Below are 24427 nucleotides of genomic sequence, written 5' to 3' on the forward strand. Positions count from 1 at the left end.
CTCCATCTCCGCCTCGACGCCTCGGCCATGCCGGACAGGAGCATCGATCACCCAGGTTCAGTCGCAGCTCTCAGCCGCTCCCATGGAGGACTCATGGTGAAGACTTTGATGAGTATGATGAATGTTACCCCCCCCCCCCCCCCCCCATTTCTTTCAGTTTTTAAGTCCATTCAGTGCGACAATGTTTGATGTTTTGTTCTCACGTTCTGAAATATTTGGCAACTGTAGTATCTAAAAAACAGCCTACTGAACTTTATTTTACAATGCCTATCCAACCATCTGAGCGAATGAAAGCTGTCTAAAGGTAGTAGACGAGTTTGATAGTGAGCATACACAAAAGAAACATGAAAAACAGGCTTACACCGGTTTAGGATATCTCCTGTAAAATTTATTTCAGTGAACATTAAAGTAGCATCAGCATAGTTTTCTATGCATAGTCTTTTTGAAAATAGTGTACATTTATTATTTTTAAATCTTAAATATCTTTGCACATTTCTTTCACAATGATAAACGTTCTTCTTCTGACATTCTGATATGAGATAAATGTATTAAATATTTTTTGGGGGGGCACGTTTTTACAGACCATGTTTGCCTTTGTTTTATTTACGTTTCATTTTTTTTTGTTCTTGATATAATTCCATAAAGTCAGATCTGGAAAATGATCCGTCATACCAAAGTAAAGTATTACTGTAATGATTTATTTTTCATGATTTCTGAAGTCCATGGAAACACCTCTGCACAGTGTACATACACACCACAACACTGTCCACTTTCACCACTATGATTGCATTCGAAAACAAAAAGTCAAAACTGGAGTTAGGAAGGTAAAAACTTCAGCTGAACATCAACTCTGGACCTGCTACCTGCGAGGTTTCTTTTGTAGCGCGTTTACAGAAAAGACAGAGACAAGTGATGGTGGGGGATGACGACAAAAGCGCAGGCTTCTCGACAAAACGGCGATTTCTGGACACATAAACAACAGAACACACAGAGGTGGAATGCTAACTGGGGGGGGGGGGGAAACGTGTGCGTAAATCGAATGTTGCGCAAGTCTCCAAATGACTTCAATGCAGGATTTTACGAGAACGCTCCAAATTACGCACACGTATCTCAAGTTAGCCATATCGCAAGTTAGGCCTCCGTAAAGTTATGGCCTACTCTCCAATATATGGGGAGTTCAGAGCAGGGGAAGTCACATTGGTTTGACTTTGGAGAGGCAGGAGCGTTGTGGTTGTAATCGTAGTCTAGTACCATTTTTTTTATATCCTTGAATGGAGAGTAGTCATGTCGTCTTGTTTTTAATGTCCTATATCCTTGAACATGGAGAGTCGTAGTGATCTGTAGTGTCTGATTCCTTACATGTCTTGAACATCATGTTGTGCTTGTTTCAATGTCCTATTACCTTGTACGTGGAGAGTCATTGTGTCGATGTTGATCTAATGTTTGATTCCTTAGATGCTCTTGAACATGGGGAGTCTTGGAATGTTGTTCTACTGTATTATCCTTGACCATGGAGAGTTGTCATATAGTGTTTGTTTCAATGTCCGGTTCCTTACATGTTCTTGTACATGGACCGGTCGCGGGGCAGCTGTGGCTGGGTGACAGCGGTCAGTTTGAGGTGGAAGTGGTAGACGGACAGCGTGATGACGATGATGAGGCCCAGGATGAAGCCCAGGATCAGAGGAAGAGTCTCCTCCAGCTGTTCCCGCTGGTCAGTGATGCACTTATAGGCTGCAGGGTGAAACACACACACAGAATACATTAATGTGTGAATAGAACTGTGTGTGTGTGTGTGTGTGTGTGTGTGTGTGTGTGTGTGTGTGTGTGTGTGTGTGTGTGTGTGTGTGTGTGTGTGTGTGTGTGTGTGTGTGTGTGTGTGTGTGTGTGTGTGTGTGTGTGTGTGTGTGTGTGTGTGTGTGTGTGCGCGCGCGTGCGCGTCTGTCTGTCTATCTATCGCGTCTCTCTGTCTATCTGTCCATATGTGTGCATGTGTGCGAGCGTGTTACCCACACACATACACACACACACAGTTCTATCTACACATGGGTTTGCAACTAAAGCTACATGATTGGCCTGCAAACCTAATCCTAACCTTAACCCTAACCCTAAACCCTAACCTTTACACTAACCTAACTTTAACCAATAAGGAAATTCAAAATGAGTTCACTGGTGAGTCAGGTCCCTTTAGTTTTTCCCATGCCCACAGTGAGAAGATTCTCCTCTATGTGAGAGAGTAGCATGACCTCACTGATTAGTATTAGATCAAAGGTCAACACATAATATTATGAGGTCGAAATGTCCCAGAAACAGTCTCACTGGTCTCTAAATTAGAAAGTGTCATATTTAAGGGCAACAGTCAGGGCCTTAAACTAGTTTAGCTCATATGAGGTAAGCGATATGTAGTACTGTTTACATGTACTATAACCTTCTGATGTCCTGGATCATGGGATGTATTTTCTTCATTGCTTATGTTTTCAATGGTGGCCTACTCTGGTGGTTTGCAGATTTTCGAGAATGTGGCTTTAAAGGTTAATACAGTATGTACCAGATGAAAGGCCACTGTATACCAAGGGTTAATAAACACTATAGTTGAAGGGCACTGTAGCAAAACGCAGTCTAGTTTACTGCAGTCCAGAGAGAGAAGAGTGATAGCCTTTAGAGGACACAGTGACTGACAGTATATATCTAGCTACAGTCGTAAAGTCTGCATTGAGGACAGGGCTATAACTACAGCCATAAAGTCCTAATGACCTCTCTCACGTTCCCCTCTATCTATCTCTCTCTTCTCTCTCTTCCTCCCTCCCTTCCTCTGCAGCCATGCTCTTCAAACTGCAGCAACCAGCCCCCCCAGAGAGAGAGAGAAGGAGGGTGAGGGAGAGGGCGAGGAAGGGGGGGGTGCAGTTTGTAGGGGTTGTGAGATAAGTTCTCCAATACTACTGCACGGTAACCTCTCATTATCATCATCATCATTCTCATTAGTGTCATATCTCTCGGCAAGGTGACAACCTTTATTACACTGGGCTGTACATTTGACATGGGTGGGACATTTGCTGATTTTGCAACATTTGCCATGAGACGAGTACTGCCGTAGATTGTTGTGCTATACCTTCACACGAGACGAGTACTGCCGTAGGTTGTTGTGCTATACCTTCACACGAGACGAGTACTGCCATAGGTTGTTGTGCTATACCTTCACACGAGACGAGTACTGCCGTAGGTTGTTGTGCTATACCTTCACACGAGACGAGTACTGCCGTAGGTTGTTGTGCTATACCTTCACACGAGACGAGTACTGCCATAGGTTGTTGTGCTATACCTTCACACGAGACGAGTACTGCCGTAGGTTGTTGTGCTATACCTTCACACGAGACGAGTACTGCCGTAGGTTGTTGTGCTATACCTTCACACGAGACGAGTACTGCCGTAGGTTGTTGTGCTATACCTTCACACGAGACGAGTACTGCCGTAGGTTGTTGTGCTATACCTTCACTGAACATGGCTTGGTATGATGTCATGGCTAGATCATGTACCTTCACTAAACATGAAGTCTGAGTTGATGTCGAAGGGCTGGATCTGAATGTCACTCATGGCGACAGTCACTCCCTTTTGGTGGTCACTGGAGATGAGGGTGAGTGTCTGCTTAGCCTCGCAGACATACGAGCGGCCAGCAGGGGTCACTAACGCTGACAGACCGTGGGAGCTGGCTGTGTGCTTCCCAGCTAGATGGAGAGATGGGATAGGAGGATTCAGTACGTGAGGAAACATACTATATGAGTAGGTAGGTCTAAAAAGAAGAGCACAGAAACTCCCACAAGACTGACAAAGTGAGACACACAGCTAGCTAGACAGACAGACGTGCGGACACAAACAGGCAATCCCGGAAGCACACACACGCACATCTACACATGCACACACAAGCATGCATGCATTTCATACAGAGAAACACAAAAACACAACATTTATATAAATAAGTAAAATAAAGACTACAAAATATTGAAATAAATTTGGAATAATAGAATATTCATATGAATATTTATGAAATAATTTGGAACAAATATCGAAATTTAACAACGTCTAAGCATAAAACGTAGTAGGGCTATAGGAATCACTTTGTTTCTACACACACGTAAAACGGACACTGCGGCAGATGCACACCAATAGCGTGTCCAGAAAAGATGGGCTTTTTATCCAGCAAAAAAGTCACCGTTTTCTTTCAATAATTCCGTGTTCAACTTCTGCCTGTCCCGTCATGACTTTTAAAATGTGGATTAATACTGAATCCAAAAACTGTGCTGGTGGGGTAGGCTACGGGAATTTCAACATTAGCTCATCATATGTCTAATCGAAATTACTGAAATAAATCAAAAGTGACGGAAAAAGAACTATTAAACAGGAACATCATAATTAGAATTATAATAATAAGAATAATGTTTTGTAGAAGAAAAAAATATATTTAAAAAACTCCGAAATATCCAAAGGCCTAAGACGTATGTGAATTGCCTTTCTTTATTGCACACGTTAGGTGCAAATATTAAATAATTATTCAACGCAAAACATACACAGAAAATGCTGAGTGGGATATAAATGCTACTCACGGTTGTATGGGTTGATGAAATGCGTTTTCTCCGAGGTGTCATAAACAAACTGCAATTTGCTAATCTTCCACACCTCATCTCCCTTGTCACGGGTTTCCTGCCACACGCACACACACACACACACACACACACACACACACAGTCATCACCAGCAGAAGAACATTACGGATGTTATGTGTAGGCGTTGTTATCTAAACATATTTTTACAAGAATCCCACGCGGGATAAACGCTCTTAATGATTTTGGGTAATTGTAATTAGACGCGCTTGCCTACTGACTGTTTCACAGTAGGGGACAAACCTTGACGAAATTGATGCGGAGTGTGTAGGCCTTATCCTTCCACGAGATGTGTATATCCGCGTCCTGGTTCCCGCATTTCCCTTCAATATCTGCCCCGCGAGGCAGAGCCAGATACGCATTCTCCGTGATGAGCTGCAGAGAACAGAAGGGCAACAAACACCAGTGTGTGATTGATTGTGATGATCACATGCGTTTCTCAATAGACTAGTCTTATTTGATGATAATATGACTTGTTTCACACTGGCACGCTGTTGCTACAGTCGACCAATATGGGTTTCCAAAATATCAGCACATCATTTTACGCACAGCCCACCGCGCGTAATACCGTGGCATGAGTGCCCCATGTGTGTCTTAATGAGAGTAAATTCTCACATACAGAAATGTGTCAGTGTCAGTCTAAGTTGACAACCGAAGTCTGACGGGCTGTGTCCTCCCACACATTCCCATCAGTATACCAGGCTATTATAGTGAGGATACGGTCCAAAGGGTAAGTGCCATGAAAAGTAGTGTTAAACTAACTGTATTATCTACGCAGTTGTATATGAAATCTTGACTTGAACACCTTACATGCGAAGTCAAAAAATAACACAGAGCCATGAAATATCGGAGTTGTTACTTACGTCTATCCCGTTGATCGCGAGGACGTCGAAGGGGACCGTGAAGCGGACAGCGAACTCGACCATGAGGCAGGTGGTCCCGTTCTCCCGAACCACGAAGATGTCTTTATCTGGGTTGGTGGACAGACCGGAGAGATTCTCTCCTTCCTGCTCAGCCGTCACGGTCAACCGGGCCAGGATCCCTGAAAACCGGGTGGTACTGTGTAAGGGTCATGTCAGCAGTGTAGAGTACAGTGGGAATAGAGTGGCAAATACATGACCGTTTATATGTTTTTATTTTTTTTGCGTCATCGATATTGCAATGAATATGCTTAAAACATGTGAGGTCTGCAGAAGGAATAGAATGAAATAGAATCTGTAGGCAATAGTATAATGAAAGATGGTTCACGGGAATGTGTTTTACTGTCAATGCTCTTACAAACTGGAGTGCATGCCATGCAACATGCATGATCAGCAAAACCAGGCAGCCCGAAGAATCAAAGATTAGACTCAAAGGGGTTTCTTGTCTCCCAGAGGAAAACTGTTGGGAGCAATGAATGAGAACCTATAGCTTCGCTTGAGTACATTTGCCCACTTAGATGTAACAATACCCAGCTACATGACACGGATGTAGTATACATTTTAAATCTCACTGCATGCCTAAGCTAGAAAAATGGGCAGGACATAGAGATGTCCATACCGGTGAGTCTAATACACTATGTTATAATAATGACTTGCATTTTAGTATTTTTCTCACAATGAGCTTTTCACTGCACTGACGTTGAATAGAGGTAGGGGATGTGCTACTACGCACACACTGAGCAGGAATGTATCTCTCTTTCTCCCACACACACGCGCACGCGCACACACACGCACACACACAAAGACAGCCAGACACGCAGGCTGCTTTGTGCAGTCACGACCGAAATATCATATGCAACACACGCGCGCGCACACACACACACACACACACACACACACACACACACACACACACACACACACACACACACACACACACACACACACACACACACACACACACACACACACACACACACACACACACACACACACACACACACACACACACACACACACACACACACACACACACACACACACACACAGACAGACAGACAGACAGTCGTCGCTTACCGAACAAACGTAGCAGAAGTCCTGCGCTGTCCAAGGTGCTGAATCTGAGCCGCTCCATTGTACTGGTTCCAGGTGCTGAAACGGCTAACTGGCGGGTAGCCTGTGTAGTGAACCCGCAAAGAAAGAGAGAGAGGGAGAGATTGAAAGAAAAAAGAGAGAGCGAGAGAGAGAAAGAAAGGAAGCAATGAGGGATTCCGCTGCTCAGCGTCCGGTAGTCACGCTCATATCATCTCGAATGCAGCAAATCTCCAGGTGGACGTGAGAGAGATAGCATCCGGTTTACTGCGCATTAAAATGCCACAGTTGTTCAGTTGCCGCTGTCTGAACACCTTGTACTGCTCTAGACTCTCTCCTCTCTCTGAATTCAGTCGATGAGAGAGCTTTAGGTGAGCGTCACCTGCGGCAATGCAGAGTTTCCCCTGTACATACCAACAGACAGACAGTGAACCGGTAACAACCCTCTGGGTGACTCACGTGATTCACCGGGGGAGGAAGTTCAGTTTCTCTCCGGAAGTTTGTTTCTTCCAAAGAGCTTCGCTGCAGCAACCGCAGCTAGTCCCGCAATGCTTCTGTTTCCATCACTGTGATTGCAGCTGAGGTGTGTGTGTGTGTGTGTGTGAGGGGGATCGTTTCTCCCCCCTCCTCTCTGCTTCTGAGCAAGATTGCAGCTGCTGTGGTGTATGTGCGTGCGTGGATTGCAGTCTGGCAACGCTCTCTCTCTCACACACAGCTCAGTGTGTGTGAACTCAGGCTTGAGGACACCCGCGCAGTGTCCTCCTCTCACACCTTTGTCAAAGACATTGTTCACAATATACAGCGTAAATACATACCCTTGACTACCGTGTGTGTATGATTAAAACAATTCTAAACGTCACTAAACATATAAGTCGAAACGAATGAATATGTGTGATGTGTCAGATGATGTTAGACTTTATCGCTTGTAATCTGGCAATAGTGGACATTGTCCGTAAACGCGACTGACTCAGAAAAGAATAGCTGACAGAGTCAAAACTCTGTCAACCGTTCAGCTGTGACAGTTGACACTTCTAGGCTCAAGTCACCTCCACCCCCCTTTCCACTTCACAAACACAGGCAACAATACAATCTGCATCATACAGTGAAAAAAGAGTCCTACAACGCGCTGTAAATGTGATAGCATTCTCAGTATACTTGACCCAGTACTCAGAATGACCCAGTTTTCTAAAGTCAAGGTTTAGTGAGGGTTTTATAACTTACCAAGGAGCTTGACATTGAGGAAACACACACACATACTCTCTCCTTCAGAGAATACTAACCCTTGCCATTTTTAAATACAAACGAATAGTTATTAAGTCGTTCATCTTAATATTTCACAATTTAAGAAGATAATAATTATAATATAATTAGAAACGCAGACCATGAAAACGATTTAAAGAAATGTCATGTCTATTGATTTTTCACAACCGTTATGAATAGCTATGCAGGTGATGGCGTTTGCTATTCATAGTAAATGTACATCATCTTTATGGTAGCACAGGAATCCTCTTTGTGCTTGAGGCTTCCCCGTGGATATGTCTTTACGTTTGTCCCACCCCCTTCCCAACACTATACAAGGGAGTAGAGTAGAGTTTTTTGTTACAGACCAAAACAGTACTAACACACCTGATTCAACTAATCTCATAGTCCTCAATCTAAAATCACGAGTAGGTTAGTTTAATCCGGTGTGTTAGTAGGCCTAGTTCTGGAATAAAAGTAGTGGGAATAAAAGCTTTCAAATACTTCGGCTCTCCAATGGGACATTTGGCTATTACGCATGACGCACAAGACATACGGTTTAATAAGAATGGGCCGTTTTAAAATTGAAGTCAAGCTCGCACTTCACGGCGTTTATGCGGTCTATGCTGGGCTTGCTCCCCATCTGAGGGTGTTTCGTACTCAGCGGAAACGTCTCTGAACGCGGCATTCCTCGCGGTGAACCTGAGGCGGGATCTCCTCCACACGCGACCTCCTGCGCCTCCTTCCCGCTCTGTTGAAACGCGGGGAAAGTAAATCTCCGTAACAGTTTGTTGCCCAATACTGTTAAAGTCGTCGAGGAGCTGGCAACAGGCAGTGTAAAATCTGCAATGTTGGTGTTGGCAGTTGGTGGAACGTTTCTCCACATAGTTTTGAACGGTCAGGTAGCACAGGACTGATACTTGTGGGCAAACTGCACATTTTCTGGTAATAGCTATCGTCAAATCGCCTCATATTAAAGTCAGGTGCTGTTTTCAGTTTGTCCTTTATCCGATTCGTCTTTTCCTTTGTTCCCTGTGAGGGCAGTTAGTAGGATACCAAGACGAGAGGCAGTTGTCGCAGCTATTGACGCACAGCTTTTGGTGGTCTTCAGGGTGTTGTCAGAGCTGGTCAATTTGCCCCCAGGTTTGGTGACCTTACAGACGTTTTTCGGGCAGGTCAGGTTGTTAGATCGAGGAGGGGGGTTGGGGGTGAGGACAACCGATACAAACAGCCCCTGTGGATATGTAGGGCTGTCGGTCTCTATCTCAAACTCCTCAATGGAATCCATTGACAGTCATTGACTCTTTTTATTCTGCGACCCGAAGCCCTCGGGAGCCATGTGATGTCCGGTACACGCTTTGGAGACACGCCTGAAGAACGTCTGGTCTCTTAAATGGGATCCAATAACTTTCTCACCAACGTCTCCTCATTTACGTTACAATCCGAGCTGACGTGGGAAGGACCATCTTTCTGAACCCCAACGTCGTTCTCATTCGTTTTTTTTTGTTTGTTACTGGTGAGCGCATAAAAACAGTCTGTGTGGCCGAGACATTTTGCCACCTCCATCGCCGAGTTTCCAAATTTATTCTGTCGGAAGCCCCAGTCTCTTGAAGGCTCTCACCAAAAACGCAACGACCGTTGAGTGACCTGTCACTGCCGCGCACATCAGCGCAGTTCCCCCACGCGTCAACCATCTCTGGATGGGCTGCTGGATCTGCATTGTTACTAACCAAAATCTTCACCGCCTCCAGGTAACCTTTTTCACATAAGTAACTGAGCTCAGTGCAGCCACTCTTGTCTTGACAATTGACCCTGGCGCCTCTATGGAGAACCATTTCTATAAAAGTGGACCTGGTCTGACAGTCGGGGAGCAGAACAGAGGAGACGAGGGGGATCTGCGGCCCCCCAGTTTTGGAGTCGATCATTTTCCTATCCAGCGCGTCAAGAGAGCCCTCGCCGTGGACCTTATCTTTCGACGTGGACTTGAGGAGGATTCTGGTGCCTGTTTGTCCGTTGGACTACTCCGGAAGTTTCAACATTACTAAACTGATAGAATAACGTTGTAATGTTGGGATATGTTGGAGAAAAGGCATTCCCTGTCAGGAGGAGCAGGTTTGGTGTCACCCCTCAAAGCTGTTTTATAGCGAAGAAAAGCCATGGAGTTGCCAGGACAATGCTAACATCATTACCATACTTTTTCACGTTTTCGAATGGTAACACTAATAGTTGAATTATGAATAAAGCGCGTCAGATGCTGCACCGCCTGTTTGTATGTAGTGGTTTGGGGGGCTGTAAATGAATTCAGCGCTTGCTGAAACTGATTATTGAAACTGGAACGCGAACAGTATTCCACCGCTAGCTCCTGCCAGGGTTCATTGTTAAGGGATAGACGCGTGGGCGTCCCCCCCCCTCCTCTCAGCCCTCAATGACACATACATCTTCAGTTGTCATCCTTTCACAAGGCAAGAACCAAGATATGTTTTTTTTTTTACAGTAACATAACATTTACATTCACAGGGATATTCTTGGGAGAGTTTCACACTGTTAAAAAGGAACAGGTCTTACACTTTTGAACACTCCAAACCACCGGTTGACTGAAATGTACATAAGGAATTGAGTGACTTGTGCCAAACAGAGTAAGTCAGTCTGAATTCAAGGCCTGTACAGTTTGGTGGCGAAAAGGCGCAACGAAGTAAGTTCTCTGTCACTTGTGGCAGCCAGAGGAACAACAAACACAATTAACTCAAAAATCACACAAAAATAAGGAAAACATTTGATCAATTCTACCTGTTTTGGACGTTTGAAAAGGTTCTGAGAATCATTTAAAAATATATATTTCCCAGCACTGGGAGCTAACTATGATGCTCATGGCCACAGAATGCTGCTCAGACCACTGCGCTATGGCAGTCCACAACACTCTAGCAAAACTCAACAATACTGTGAATACTGATTACACCTAATGATTTTGTTTTACGCCTTCAAACTTAAACCCTTTTGAGTTGCTTCTGTTTTACCCTGTAACCAAGAGGAATTAACCCTGTAACCAAGAGAAATTAACTCTGAAACCAAGAGGAATTAACCCTGAAACCATGTGGAATGAATGAATCCAAAATAGAAGTTATTACATAATACTTTGAATTTGAGCAAAAGACCATCCCTCCAGCTCCTAAAAAAATATGTTAATGGTGGGCTCTTTTTAGGTATCCCTATAGGCCAATAAATAAAGAGGCAAGAAGACAGGTTTTATTTTACACCTGGATAGTTTATTGGTACACATACTATAAAACAGTATTAAAGGAACAGGGTAACAACAGTATTTTCATTGCTATAAGTTCGACAGTAGGCCTACGATATAAATACAAAAACACTCACAGGATGGTCTGTATGTCGACAAGCTACAGTCAAAATAGAAAACCCAAAAAAAAGAGGATATACAAATCGTAAAGGAAATCATTGTTCAGCAAAAATAATCTGCTTTCTCAACAAACTAGAGAGCAAAAGGTTACATGTAGTACTAGTCGCACATAACAGAAACATTCAACTAGTGCAAAAAACATCATATCGCCTTAAACTACACACTATATTTAATATATAATATATATATTTATATACCTTTATATAAATAACCCCTTATTTTGGCATTTATCATTCGTAAAATAATTTAAACGTCCTAGCAGACATTGAGTGGCACATATGAAAGCAATGGAATAAAATATAAAAGCACTTTTTTTTTTTTACTCGTAATTCTGCACTAGATATGTGGTGAGAGGGTTCGTTCATGTAGTGTGAGGTGCCAGAGAGAGAGATAATGAAATGGACTGAAACAGAGAAAAGAAGAAAGGAAAAGAAAGAGGACAGGGGTTGATAATTGTCTTTCCCAGAAACCAACAGAAGTGCACTATTCCCCAGCCCTTGATTGACAGGGTCACCGGTGAACACATTTTGGTCAAAAGTAATTAACTACATTACATTCCCATATATACAATACTCTCTCTACACCAATCGAGTGAACTACAGCAGAATTATACAGCAGAACGTTTAAAAGTACAAAAATCTGTAGGGGTTGTTGTCACTTATTGTGTATTCTGTGTAATATCTGTTTTGGTCAATCTTTGTGAGTGTAATGCCATGCAGTATGAACGCCTGACCACACATTTGTCTGTCTGTGTACACAGTATATGCACACAAACTACAGTACCCATGATTACATCATAACAACACTCCCACAATGCATCTCTCACTAAAATGGCCGCCTGTCCAATACTGTCACTGCCAGAGGTTAGGCTACTCTTTACCCAAATCTAACGTTCACCATAAGTGGGATGAAACTATATCTGACCCTAGATCAGGTGTTAGGGGCAACTTCATCCAACTCCATTGTGTCATCATGGCTGAGACACAGCGAGCTATGCACCTCTGTTAAGTCCATCCTCACTGTCTCTACAAAACCAGAAACAACAACAAACTAGTACTTCCTGTCCTGACATGGTTGGTTTTGATATTCACTCCAATAGCCAATGAAGTGGTTCTCTACACAGCTTTGCTTCATCACCGATAACACAGCACAGGAATATCTGTTTTTGAAATTAAATCAACTAGAAACGCCCGCACAACATACTGTTCCGAGCTGCTAAGGGACGTGTCGTCAGCTAGCTCAGAGGCCAGTAAAGGGATATTAATAAGCGTGTAACAAGGTTGTAATAAGCCTGCTATTACCATACCTAATCTCCCTGGCTATTGCACAGGCAAGAACAGTACAGGGATCATATTACAGCAGAGGTACAGTCAGAAGTGCATCTCAGAGCGCACGTCATTTTAAACAATGTTTTCATTACTGTGGAATAAGCAGAGCTAGATGGGTGTTTTCACTCACATGAGGCTGATGTACTTCTAGGGAGTCAAAGGGTCTATGAAAACACATTGCAGTGTATATATTGTTGAAAATGGATCCACACTGGGAGTTTATGAAGATACTTATTACGTTTGCCATTGACAAGCACAATACATTAACTGGTTATTTATTTCTGAAATAGCTAGAGAGGCCAGTGAAGGAACACCGGTCTATACAGTCATACCACCTGCATACACTTCTGGCGGTGTGAAAGAATCAAAGAATCTCAGGTGTAGGCTTTAGATTTCTTGGGGGGGGGGTAAAATCATATAATACACATTCTGATTAAATAAAAAAAAGGGTGCATGAAGGACAAGCCGCAGTGTTTAGGACTTCCTGCCGTTGGGTTTTGGGTTTCCTCCGAACAACGTTCATCCAACGTTTGTCTTAATCTTTGATTTGTTTTTTTACATTCTTATCAAAACACAGAGAAACCTAGTGCACTGCTACATTTTCCAATTCACTTATGATGGCCTACCACATATAAAGTGCTCAGGACATTACTTAAACTCTTGTGTAGCATACAGTATAATTCACATATTTTGTGCGGACATAAAATTCATAACTAATATATACGTATTTTCCCCGTCCATATTCTGGTGCTGTTGTTGATACCCGGTACCATTAAAAATACAAAATAAAAGTCTTAAAAGAGTTTGAACAGAAAACATGATCTGTTCACTTCGGTTTGAGCCGTCATGGCAACAGAAAGAGCAGACGAGATAATAAGTGTGTGTAAGTGTGTTGCCTGTATCGTTATGTATGTGTACAGTGACTATTGATAATATCTGCAAACATTGCTTCCATTAAAAACAGATAACAAAAAGATGGATGGAGGTGTATAAAAAGCAGATCCGGGAATGGGAGAGTGGTGGAAAAATGGAAAGGTGAAGGTGGGTTGTGTCTCTCAATGTTTCGGATGTCCCGTCCACCTTCCAACAGCAGTCGCTCGTCTTACTGTCAATCACTGGTCTGCACCAATGGCTCCGCAGCACAGGGGAGTTGGGGGATGTCTCAGAGTGGGGTTTTCAGTGGAGGTGTGAAGGAGGGCAGGGTTTGGGAATAGCACGTGGGATAACTCTAACAGAGAGTGGTCAGAGATGGGAGGACAGACCGTGTGTGGGAGTGGTTCATTGCAGAGGAAGATATACATGGATAGAGAATTATGAACTATGACAATATTGCAGGTTGAGGATGAAAGGCGGAATCTAGGGTGTGTGTGTGTGTGTAGTGGGGTGTGTGAGTGTGTCTGGGTCTCTGTGTCAGTTGTTTGAGAGGGTAGTGTCTGTGTGTGTGTGTGTCTCAGGTGTTAGTGGGGGTGTTCAGACCACTGTGGCTGGTCTGGGCAGTGTGTGTGTGTGTGTTTCCGTGTGTGTCTCAGGTGGTGGGAGTGGTTAAACCACTGTGGCTGGTCTGCGGTCCATCTCCTCCTCCAGCTTCACCATCTGCTGGATTTCCTTGGCCTGGAGGGAACCAACACACACACACTGTTACACATTGTTACACACACACCTCCCAATGCAAGAATCCACACACAGACTCCTACCAAAGGCAGGTACAGGATTCGACACTGTACTGCAGCAGTACAGTCATTTCTTGATGGAAACTACACTAACAGCACAACTACATAAACTAGGTCCGGTCCCAAATGAACCCTTCCTGTCCCGTCCCCAGTGTTGCAGCATAACGTGACATGATATCCAGGTGTCAGGAAGACTCGCAGTGAAGCAGCAATAGAACGTCTCCTGGGTCGTTGTGCTTAGTAATGCTCCCATGACTCATCACAATGATCAACGACTCATGTAGACAGGACTGACTGCTGACACCCCTGAGTGCTGCATGTTAAAAGGTCGCCATGTAGTTTAATAAAACAAAGACGAGCTCTCTCTCTCTCTCGCTCTCTTTCTCCCGCTCTCTCTCTCATAGAATAACATATCATCTGTAGGTAGAAAGGACCCGCAGAGAATCCACTTGAACTAAACAGAGCAGATACCATCAGATTCAAACAGATTCAACAGAAATAGGAAAACTGGAGTTGGAAAAGTTGACCAATCAAAGGGGGGGGGACAGGGAGGGACTGGGAATATCCAATGACACACACAGGTAGATCTGTGGTCACTTCATGAAAGGTCGAAAGGAAGGAAGCATCATTAGTATTGGAGCAGGGTGTTACAGTGGTTGCTCAACTAAAAGTTTTTCTGCGGGACTTAGAGGTCATTTGTGGTTGAGTACGGTACCCTGCGTCACCACTTCATTGCTCCAGACCACCGCAAGGGGGAGTTAGAGCACTGATTATGCTTTTGGGTCCCAAGGCGCTACTGTGTCTCTAAAAATACACTTGTTGTTTTGTTACTACTCGTCAGTATTACTTCCTAAAACTGTTGTTACACTAAGGTTTTTATTCTAACAGAAACTTAGACTACAATTAGGGTGTGGAAATGTTAGGATTATTTTTTTCTTACTGTAGTACTGTAGCCTACTCCCAACCGGTCACATTGTACAGCGCCCGAGTGGCGCAGTGGCCTAAGATACTGCATCGCAGTGCAAACTGCGTTGCTACAGATGCTGGTTCAATACCTGTGCTGGCCACGACCGGGAGACCCATGAGGTGATGGTAGGCTTTTGAATTCTCTCCCTCTAAAAACATAAATAAATCATTCTAAACAGAAAACTGGCTTTGTTTAGAAATTAGTAACAATGTCTCACCCCATGTTCAAGAATGGCTGTCACGCCCTGACCTTAGTTATATATGTTTTCTGTATTATTTTGGTCAGGTCAGGGTGTGACGTGGGTGGGTATGCGTGTTTTGTGTTGTCTAGTTTTTTTTGTAGATCTATGGGTTTTTTGTAAGTCTAGGTGATTGTAGGTCTATGGTGGCCTGAATTGGTTCCCAATCAGAGGCAGCTGTTTATCGTTGTCTCTGATTGGGGATCCTATTTAGGTTGCCATTTTCCATTTAGGCTTTGTGGGTTATTGTCTATGTGTAGTTGCATGTCAGCACTCGTTGTAATTAGCTTCACGTTCGTTTTGTTATTTTGTTAGTTTGTTTATGTGTTCTTCGATTATTAAAGAAGAATGTACTCATATCACGCTGCGCCTTGGTCTCCTCCTTACGACGAACGTGACAATGGCCTTTTTCCTCGCTCACTTTACGTTATTTGAAAACAAAATCATCTCCAAAACATTGTTATTTTTTAAACAAAGCTATTATTATGAATGAATTTAGAATGATATAAAAGCCTCTAAGATATTCTCAAAGATGTATTATTAACCCTGTTTTCCACAAGCATAGCAGAATGTAAATTCTGCAAACAACGTTTCTCGTAGGACAATATATATTGGTCATATTGGTCATGGCTCCCGAGTGGCGCACAATGGGATTGCCTTGCAGTTCTCCAGCCTTATCCACTGACTAGGGAAACGCTGACTAGGGAAACGTTCCCGCTGTTCTTTGTGTCTGTCTGCACGTTCAAACTAATACAATATAACTATTAATTCTCAGACTGCACAGATGCCTAATAAACAAATGCAGGTTGGCTTCTATCTTCAAAATGCTTTATTATCCAAATGTTTGAAATGCGTGTGGGCGACCTCATGCAACCGCAAAATGTCGGACGAAGCATATACTGCATGTACTGTAGGGTTTCTTCATTAGCATCTTTATGCTTTCGTTAATAAAATAATGATTCAAATACTCTTTCAAAATGCAGATGTTTATTTCCTTACGGATCCATAGCGAATTACTATGGGAATAAATATCACTGAATGACAGAAATATTGGAACAAAGTAGGCTAATGAAGGTAAACAAATTGTTGCTTACTGGAAAATACTCTTTCAAATACACACGGTCACGTTGTACAGCGCCATTATGGCTATTAGCAGGGCTATTAGAAGGACAATAGACTTGCCTAGGAGGGTAGGGGGAGAATTCTATTTTCAAATGCATTTCTTAGTTAGGTTGGCTGTATCACAACCGGCCGTGATTGGTTGCAATTTCAGTTTAATCCACAAGAAAAGACGTAACAAATAATACAACAAATATTGTGGTTCTCTTCTCTAGGATAGGGGGCAGCATTTTCACTTTTGGACAAATAGCGTGCCCAATTTCAACTTCCTTCTACTCATCCCCAGAATATAAGATATGCATATTATTAGTAGATTTGGATAGAAAACACTCTGAAGTTTCTAAAACTGTTTGAATCATGTCTGTGAGTATAACAGAACTTATGTAGCAGGCAAAACCCAGAGGACTAACCATTCAGATTTTTTTTTTTTTAGGTCACTGTCTGTTCAATGAGATTTCATTGGGATACTAGATTTCTAAGGGACTTGTTTGCAGTTCCTACCGCTTCCACTGGATGTCACCAGTCTTTGGAAATTGGTTGAGGTTATTCCTTTGTGCAATGAAGAAGTAAGGCCATCTTGAATCAGTGTAACGTTATGTGTACTGTTTGAGAGTTGCGCAAGACTAGAAAAGTAGCGTTAGTTTGTTGTCCTCCTGTATTCAAAACAGATAGACCTGTCTTCAATTTGATTGATTATTAACATTTAAAAATACCTAAAGTTGTATTACAAAAGTAGTTTGAAATGTTTTGGCAAAGTTTAAACGTAACTTTTGAGATATTTTGTAGTGACGTTGCGCAAATTGGAAGCTGTTTTTTTTTCTGGATCAAACGCGCCAAATAAATTGACATTTTGGATATATATGGACGGAATTAATTGAACAAAAGGACTATTTGTGATGTTTATGGGACATATTGGAGTGCCAACAAAAGAAGCTCGTCAAAGGTAAGGCATGATTTAGATTTTATTTCTGCGTTTTGTGTTGCGCCTGCAGGGTTGAAATATGCTACACTCTCTTTGTTTACTGTTGTGCTATCATCAGATAATAGCATCTTATGCTTTCGCCGAAAAAAGCCTTTTTGAAATCTGACATGTTGGGTGGATTCACAATGAGTGTGGCTTTCATTTGGTATCTTACATATGTGATTTAATGAAAGTTTGATTTTTATATCATTTTATTTGAATTTGGCGCTCTGCATTTTCCCTGGCTTTTGGCCAAGTGGGACGCAAGCGTCCCACATGTCCCAGAGAGGTTGAACTCAAATATCCTAATTGATAAAAAAAAAGGATAAATTGGAACCTTTAACATGTGGAAGGTGGATTCCATGTGGAAAAGTATTATTATTATTATGCATCACATCCGACCGTGATTGGGAGTCCCATAGGGCGTAGCACAATCGGCACAGCGTTTCTCTCCCTCTAAAAACATAAATAAATGTTTTGGCCTTTACAAATATTATTTCGCCCTTTATTCAGATTACAAATCGGTCACTTTCGTTTTTTTTGAAAACGAAATAATCTCCAAGATATCATTATATATAATCAAGTTGATGGCACAGTCACATATCCCGGCACCTACATAAAGCTGAGTGACTCACTCATTCATGGCTTTGGATCAAAATAAATAAGTACCAACATTCTTTCTGATAGTCTTTAATAAATAAATGTTTTGGTTATCCTGACCTGGACAACATATAAAGTATTATAATAGCCCATTATGGGCTATTAGCAGGACAATATACCTTTACCAACACCTCTCTGTAGTTTGATACATTGTGCAAGGCAATTGATCAGCATTAAAAACTTTGCGGATGGGGCCTTCCGAGTGGCGCAGCTGTCTAAAACACTGCATCGCAGTGCAAACTGCGTTGCTACAGACGCTGGTTCAAAACCCGTGCCGGCCGCCAACGGGAGACCCATGAGGCGGCTTTAATTTAGAATCCTCCAATCCTCTCAATGTAATTATTGGCGGAGAGTCACGTCATTGAAAAAAATATTTTTAGATATACTGTAGGCCTACCGAAGGCGAAATTAGTCTCACTAGTGTTGAGTAATGTGCTGTTAAAAGTGGTGTGGGTCTTATTTATTTAAAAAACATATTGAAGTTAGAAGCAACAGGATTTGAAGCAATAAGTATTTCAGCATCGTTTCGCGCTGCTCTGAGACAAGCATGGGGACTGGTCTTGATAAATCAATGAGATTTTGATTTTCACTGAATCTCCGTTTGGGTTTTGGTTACACTACAATTAGGGTGTGGAAATGTTATGCTCTTAGTACTGTAGCCTACTTCCGACCGTCACGTTGTACAGCACCATATTTTCTTAACGGAGTGGCGCAGTGGTCTAAGACACTGCATCGCAGTGCAAACTGCGTTGCTACAGATGCTGGTTCGATACCCGTGCTGGCCGCCACCGGGAGACCCATGGGGAGGCTTTTGGTTTCTCTCCCTCTAAAAACAGAAATAAATAATTCTAAATAACTGGCTTTATATACAAATTAGTGAGAATGTCTCATCCCACGTTCAAGAATGGCCTTTTTCTCGCTCACTCTAGGTTAACCTCTTTCAGTAGGGGGCACTATTTTTATGTTTGGAAAAATAACGTTCCCAAGGTAAACTGACTATTTCTCAGGCCCAGATGCTAGAATATGCAAATAATTGACAGATTAGGATAGAAAACACTCTAAAGTTTCCAAAACTGTAAAAATATTGTCTGTGAGTATAACAGAACTGATTTTGCAGGCGAAAACCTGAGGAAATCCAACCCGGAACTGCCTTTTATTTGGAAAAATCCCTGTTCCATTGGCTGCCCATCCTCCATTTAAAGGGGTATCAACCAGATTCCTTTTCCAATGGCTTCCTCAGGCTGTGACCAGGCTTTAGACATAGTTTCAAGCTTTTATTTTGAAAAATGATCGAGATTTATCTGACAATTAAATAACATGCCATAGAATTCTGCAGCAGCCCGCAAGGTGTGCGGCAGTATGACGCAACTTTAAAGGAGGAACCACTGTATTGCTTGATTGGAGAAGGGTACATTGAGAGAGGGATGGTGGATGAAAGAGGGAAGGAGAAGATGAGAAAGAGGGGTCAGAGGTTAGGAAGATGGGACGGATGGAAGCGCCTACCTTGACACTGTTTATTGGCATGATGTGATTTCAAAAGCTGTGCAAAAAACAAGCAAATCATATTATAAAAGGGATGAGAGAGAACATACATGTAACATACATGTACAGGCCATGACGAAATGACGACAAACAATGCCACTATGATTTATTTGTGTGCTAATCTGATCCTAGATCAGCGGTGAGTTACCTGCTCATTGAACTTGTCCAGTTCCTCAAGCTGTTCTTTCTGAGACTTCTCCAGTGTCTCCATCTCCTTCTGGTGCTTCATAGCCAACTAGAGATGGTGGGAGGGAAGACAAATATGGAGGGAGGAGAAAGACGGACGGAGGAGAAAGATTTGATTTATTATTTTACTCACTTTTATTTATTTAGGGGAACTGAATTGAGACCAGTGTCTCATTTACAATGGTGCCCTGAGGACACAAATTACATCAATACAGCAACAGCAGAAATATAAAAAACTACAAGACAGCTATAAATACATTACATCAGGTTATTACAAGTAATAATAGTCAATTGAAACAATAACACACTTCAGTGAACTCATTTAACAATAGAGTTCTAAACTACCAGGGAATCCAGGTGTAATTTGTTTTGTACGGTGTTCCACAACCGTGTTGCATTACAACTAAAGGCCTTGATCGGGAGTCCCATAGGGCGGCGCACAATTGGCCCAGCGTCATCATGATTAGGGGAGGGTTTGGCAGGGGGGGCTTTACTTGGCTCATCGCGCTCTAGCGACTCCTTGTGGCGGGCCGGACGCCTGCAAGCTGACTCCGGTCGTCAGTTGAACGGTGTTTCCTCCGACACTTTGGTGCGGCCGGCTTCCGGGTTAAGCAAGCGGGTGTTCAGTTGCGCGGTTTGGCGGGTCATGTTTCGGGGGACGCGTGACTCGACCTTCGCCTCCCGAGCCCGTTGGGGAGTTGCAGCGATGAAACAAGATCGAAATTGAGGAGGAAAAGGGGGTAAAATCCCCCAAAATAAAATTAAATATAAAAAAATTAAACTAATGGCAGATTTACCAAACTTTGTGGAGACAAGCGAGACCTCAAGAGTTAACCAACCCTGCAAACGGTTTTGGTATCTCATATTTTTTTTAAATTTCAACAGGGAACTTAGGTATGTTGGAAGCTTGTGGAGCAAGAGATGGAGAGAGGAGAAAGATGGAGAGGACTAAGGCCTTAGTTGATTCACCTCAACAGTGTCACAGCATTAGAATTAGTAGAAGATAGAACACCAACCCTTTTCCTCTCCTCAAGGAACTTTTTGGTGTTGCTGCTGTTCAACTCTCTAACTCTCCTGTGAAGAGAACGAGAGTGAGAGTATAAGATTATAATAATTCATCAAGAAGTACAGATACAGTGTAGGCCCTTTCCTGCAGTCAAATGACCAAATCTCCCTCTAGTGGCCTCACGGGTGGAATATTATTAATATCTTTCATAATTTCATAATTAATAAACATATACTTTTTATTTTTTTTTACGCAGAAAACGGTTTTGTTACATCTCAGTCTTCTGTGATATATATAAAGTGTAATATTGGGATGCAAACTCATAACTGAATACATTTCAACTCTATATCTGACATGGTACAGGTGCCTTTTTTTAAGCCCATAACCATGTGTGTGAGGTGTATACTTTGGTTTCAAAGTAGATGTGTTTAAGACTACCAAGAAACACTTTGTGTGACCCTGATTTAGCTCACTGCAGTAAAAGGTTATGAAAGATGGAATCCACAGTAGTGGGAAACAGCGCCACTGTCCGCCCCACAGCAGTTGTTATTGTTTTGTTGACAAAGCAGAGGTGGGGAGCACTGGAGGAGCGTTGGGCCTCAAAAAAAGGAGGAAGATTGCAGTACATATGCTGCTGTTTAATCGCGTGTGCAATGATGTCCGAGGGGAAAAACTGTGTTCGTTGTTTGCAGTCTTTGTTGTTGTAATATCACAACAGGACGTGGCAGTTTCACCATTAAGGACTCCATCTTTACGGGGTGTTCATAGGGGATGCGTAAGACCTACATAGTATATATTCATCCTGACATAACCTACAGGTATTTGCCAAAATAATGGAAACACTTGAGTAAATGAGGGATACAAAGTACACTGAACAAAAATATAAACGCAACATTCAACAATGTCAAAGACTTTACTGAGTTACAGTTCATACAAAGGAATAAGTCAGTTGAAATCAATTCCCCACCCCCCCACAGACGCCTCGCAAGTCCTCAACTGGCTGCTTCATTAAATAGTACCCGCAAAACACCAGCTTCAATAATGGCTTTTTCTTTGCAACTCTGCCTAGAAGGCCAGCATCCCGGAGTCGCCTCTTCACCGGTGACGTTGAGACAGGTGTTTTGCGGGTACTATTTAACGAAGCTGCCAGTTCTTGTGTAAATATTTTCCGTCTGGATTTGAATGATTTGTTGACGTTGAGACTGGTGTTTGTGCACAGTGTGGCTAGCTCAAATGCCGACTGTTGCGTCAATCGAAACTGGACGTTCTAAATAAGCGTTCTAATCGTACGCTCCAGGGACCACGATAGAATGATCACACCCGTTTGTTGGAACGCGTGAAAAGGTTAAAGACACTTTATGTTGGTGTTTCCTTTATTTTGGCAGTTACCTGTATATTCTCCATGCAGTATAAGTCAGTGAGTGATTAGTTGGCGCGGCAGTGTGACCCACCTCTCCCTCTCGGCCTTGTTCTTGATGGTCTTGTCCTGGCTGATGGCCTTGCTGTTCTCCATGGACGTCTTGGCCTGGTTGGCCCGCATCTCCTTGCTCTGCCTGCGAGGGAACGGGACAACAGCAACGTCTGGTGAGGAACCTCATCAAGTACACATACACCTGACAGGACAAACTCGCAGCGCCAAGTGCCCAAGATGGGTTCACATGTCAGATAATTAGACATTCAAGGACATTCCGGGACATCACACCTATAAAATAATGCATGTGTGTTGTCCCACATAAAATCTCTGAAGTTCCCGGTTTGAGCAGGAGGGTCGGTTGTTGTGGCTGAGTGCTACAGTACGTGGACGAGTTTGAGATTCGGTGTTTACTTTGTGCGCCTTGCACATGCGTGCGCGCGTCTCTCTCTCTCACCGTTCGTGGATCAGTTTGAGCGAGAGAGTCTGTTGTTCCTGGACTCCACTCAGTAGTTTCTTGAGGTTTTCACACTGCTGGACCACGTGGATGTCCTTCATATCCTGCTCAATACTGCTGTGGGAGTTGATCATCTCTGACCACTCCTTAGTGTGTTGGGCTGTGATGTCCTTCACCTGTAGGCCACAGGATACACACTTACACCCTAAACATTATATTATCTCTGACCGCTCCTTAGTGTGCTAGGCTGTAATGTCCTTCTCCTGTAATAAACACGTTACTTAAACACTACACACTAAACACTCCTTAGTGCGCTACACTGTGATGTCAACAACATAAACCCAGCAGTACAATCATATACATTCCAATGAGGGAGAACTAGAGTGAAACTGAATCACTTTTTCCCCCACTGCTCTCGGACATGTCTGTACGACGGACATTGCAGGGTTACCTTAGTCTTGTGGTCTGTGGTCAGGTTCTCCACTTTACTCTCAGTCTCCTTCTTCAACTCCAGACAGTTGTTTTCTCTGTCGGGACGACAGAAAGGTACTTGTTAGCTAGGTGAGACATGGTAGAACATATTCACACCTGATCCCGGTTGACCCGGAACAAAAAATCTCACGGAATTTGGTCCGGTGCTCAATTGACATTGTCTGTCCACGAGAGATTAATTCACGCCTAATGGCTTTGTGCTGGTGCTAGATATCCCAGAATGAATGTTTAAGTTCAGCGTCTCTTTCAGCGTTTCATTATCGTTGATTGATTGACTGACTAACCGATTGACTGGTCCTTCAGGTCCTGATATTTACCCTCGTTTCTTGATGGCCTTCTCCAGCAGCTTCTCCTGTGTCTGCTTCTCCTTGTCGTGCTGAGCGATCATCTTGTCCACCTGGGTGACGTGGGACTTCTGCATGACGGTGCGGTCCTGAGACGAAACACGACATATTAATGACGATCTCAGAACTGAGTTCGCTTGGTCCAACCTTTCTTAATCAAGTAATTTAGCATTAGTCAGCCAGATCATATAGCTGAGAACGAACACAACACCAGTACAGCATATTCAACTACTGGGTACATGTGCTCTAAAACATCAGTAGAACATATGAAACTACAGGGTACACGTGTTCTAAAACATCAGTAGAACATATGAAACTACAGGGTACACGTGTTCTAAAACATCAGTAGAACATATGAAACTACAGGGTACACGTGTTCTAAAACATCAGTAGAACATATGAAACTACTGGGTACACGTGTTCTAAAACATCAGTAGAACATATGAAACTACAGGGTACACGTGATCTAAAACATCAGTAGAACATATGAAACTACAGGGTACACGTGTTCTAAAACATCAGTAGAACATATGAAACTACAGGGTACACGTGTTCTAAAACATCAGTAGAACATATTAAACTACTGGGTACACGTGTTCTAAAACATCAGTAGAACATATTAAACTACTGGGTACACGTGTTCTAAAACATCAGTAGAACATATGAAACTACTGGGTACACGTGTTCTAAAACATCAGTAGAACATATGAAACTACTGGGTACACGTG

General features: G+C 42.8%; 2 protein-coding genes across 10 annotated transcripts in view; both read right to left on the bottom strand.

Annotated features, from left to right (window-relative positions):
- Nucleotides 1–366: 366 nt before the first annotated feature.
- LOC139556607 (lysosome-associated membrane glycoprotein 5-like) lies at nucleotides 367–7983 on the bottom strand. Its single transcript, XM_071370766.1, has 7 exons — nucleotides 7124–7983; nucleotides 6650–6749; nucleotides 5516–5694; nucleotides 4896–5027; nucleotides 4596–4692; nucleotides 3531–3719; nucleotides 367–1731 (listed from the first exon to the last, which is right to left on the bottom strand). The coding sequence occupies exons 2-7, from the start codon at nucleotides 6705–6707 to the stop codon at nucleotides 1553–1555; spliced, it is 834 nt and encodes a 277-aa protein (XP_071226867.1). The 5' UTR covers nucleotides 6708–6749; nucleotides 7124–7983; the 3' UTR covers nucleotides 367–1552.
- A 3161-nt stretch (nucleotides 7984–11144) lies between these two features.
- Nucleotides 11145–24427, bottom strand: part of LOC139556632 (1-phosphatidylinositol 4,5-bisphosphate phosphodiesterase beta-4-like) — a 148398-nt gene continuing 135115 nt past the window's right edge. For 6 of the 9 annotated variants that reach the window (XM_071370825.1, XM_071370827.1, XM_071370828.1 and 3 more), the window contains 8 exons: nucleotides 23673–23788; nucleotides 23315–23390; nucleotides 22864–23039; nucleotides 22447–22548; nucleotides 21006–21063; nucleotides 19952–20038; nucleotides 19765–19801; nucleotides 11145–14257 (listed from right to left, as the gene is read on the bottom strand). In XM_071370825.1, the coding sequence (XP_071226926.1) occupies nucleotides 14172–14257; nucleotides 19765–19801; nucleotides 19952–20038; nucleotides 21006–21063; nucleotides 22447–22548; nucleotides 22864–23039; nucleotides 23315–23390; nucleotides 23673–23788 (738 nt within the window). In that variant the 3' untranslated portion in view covers nucleotides 11145–14171. Of the gene's footprint in view, nucleotides 14258–19763; nucleotides 19802–19951; nucleotides 20039–21005; nucleotides 21064–22446; nucleotides 22549–22863; nucleotides 23040–23314; nucleotides 23391–23672; nucleotides 23789–24427 lie in introns of those variants that run through there. The other 3 variants (XM_071370832.1, XR_011671153.1, XR_011671152.1) reach the window with 3 other exon arrangements.

This window comes from Salvelinus alpinus, chromosome 27 (assembly GCF_045679555.1).
Source record: "Salvelinus alpinus chromosome 27, SLU_Salpinus.1, whole genome shotgun sequence".
Classification (NCBI taxonomy): Eukaryota; Metazoa; Chordata; class Actinopteri; order Salmoniformes; family Salmonidae; genus Salvelinus; species Salvelinus alpinus.

Bases quoted from the DNA above. Each gene is read 5' to 3' on its own strand.
- LOC139556607 (XM_071370766.1), bottom strand. From the start codon at position 6,707: ATGGAGCGGCTCAGATTCAGCACCTTGGACAGCGCAGGACTTCTGCTA. The intron at 5,695-6,649 runs GTAAGCGACGAC...CCCGGTTTTCAG, and splicing joins ACTTCTGCTACGTTTGTTCG to GGATCCTGGCCCGGTTGACC. The intron at 1,732-3,530 runs GTACATGATCTA...TTCACCCTGCAG, and splicing joins AGACTTCATGTTTAGTGAAG to CCTATAAGTGCATCACTGAC.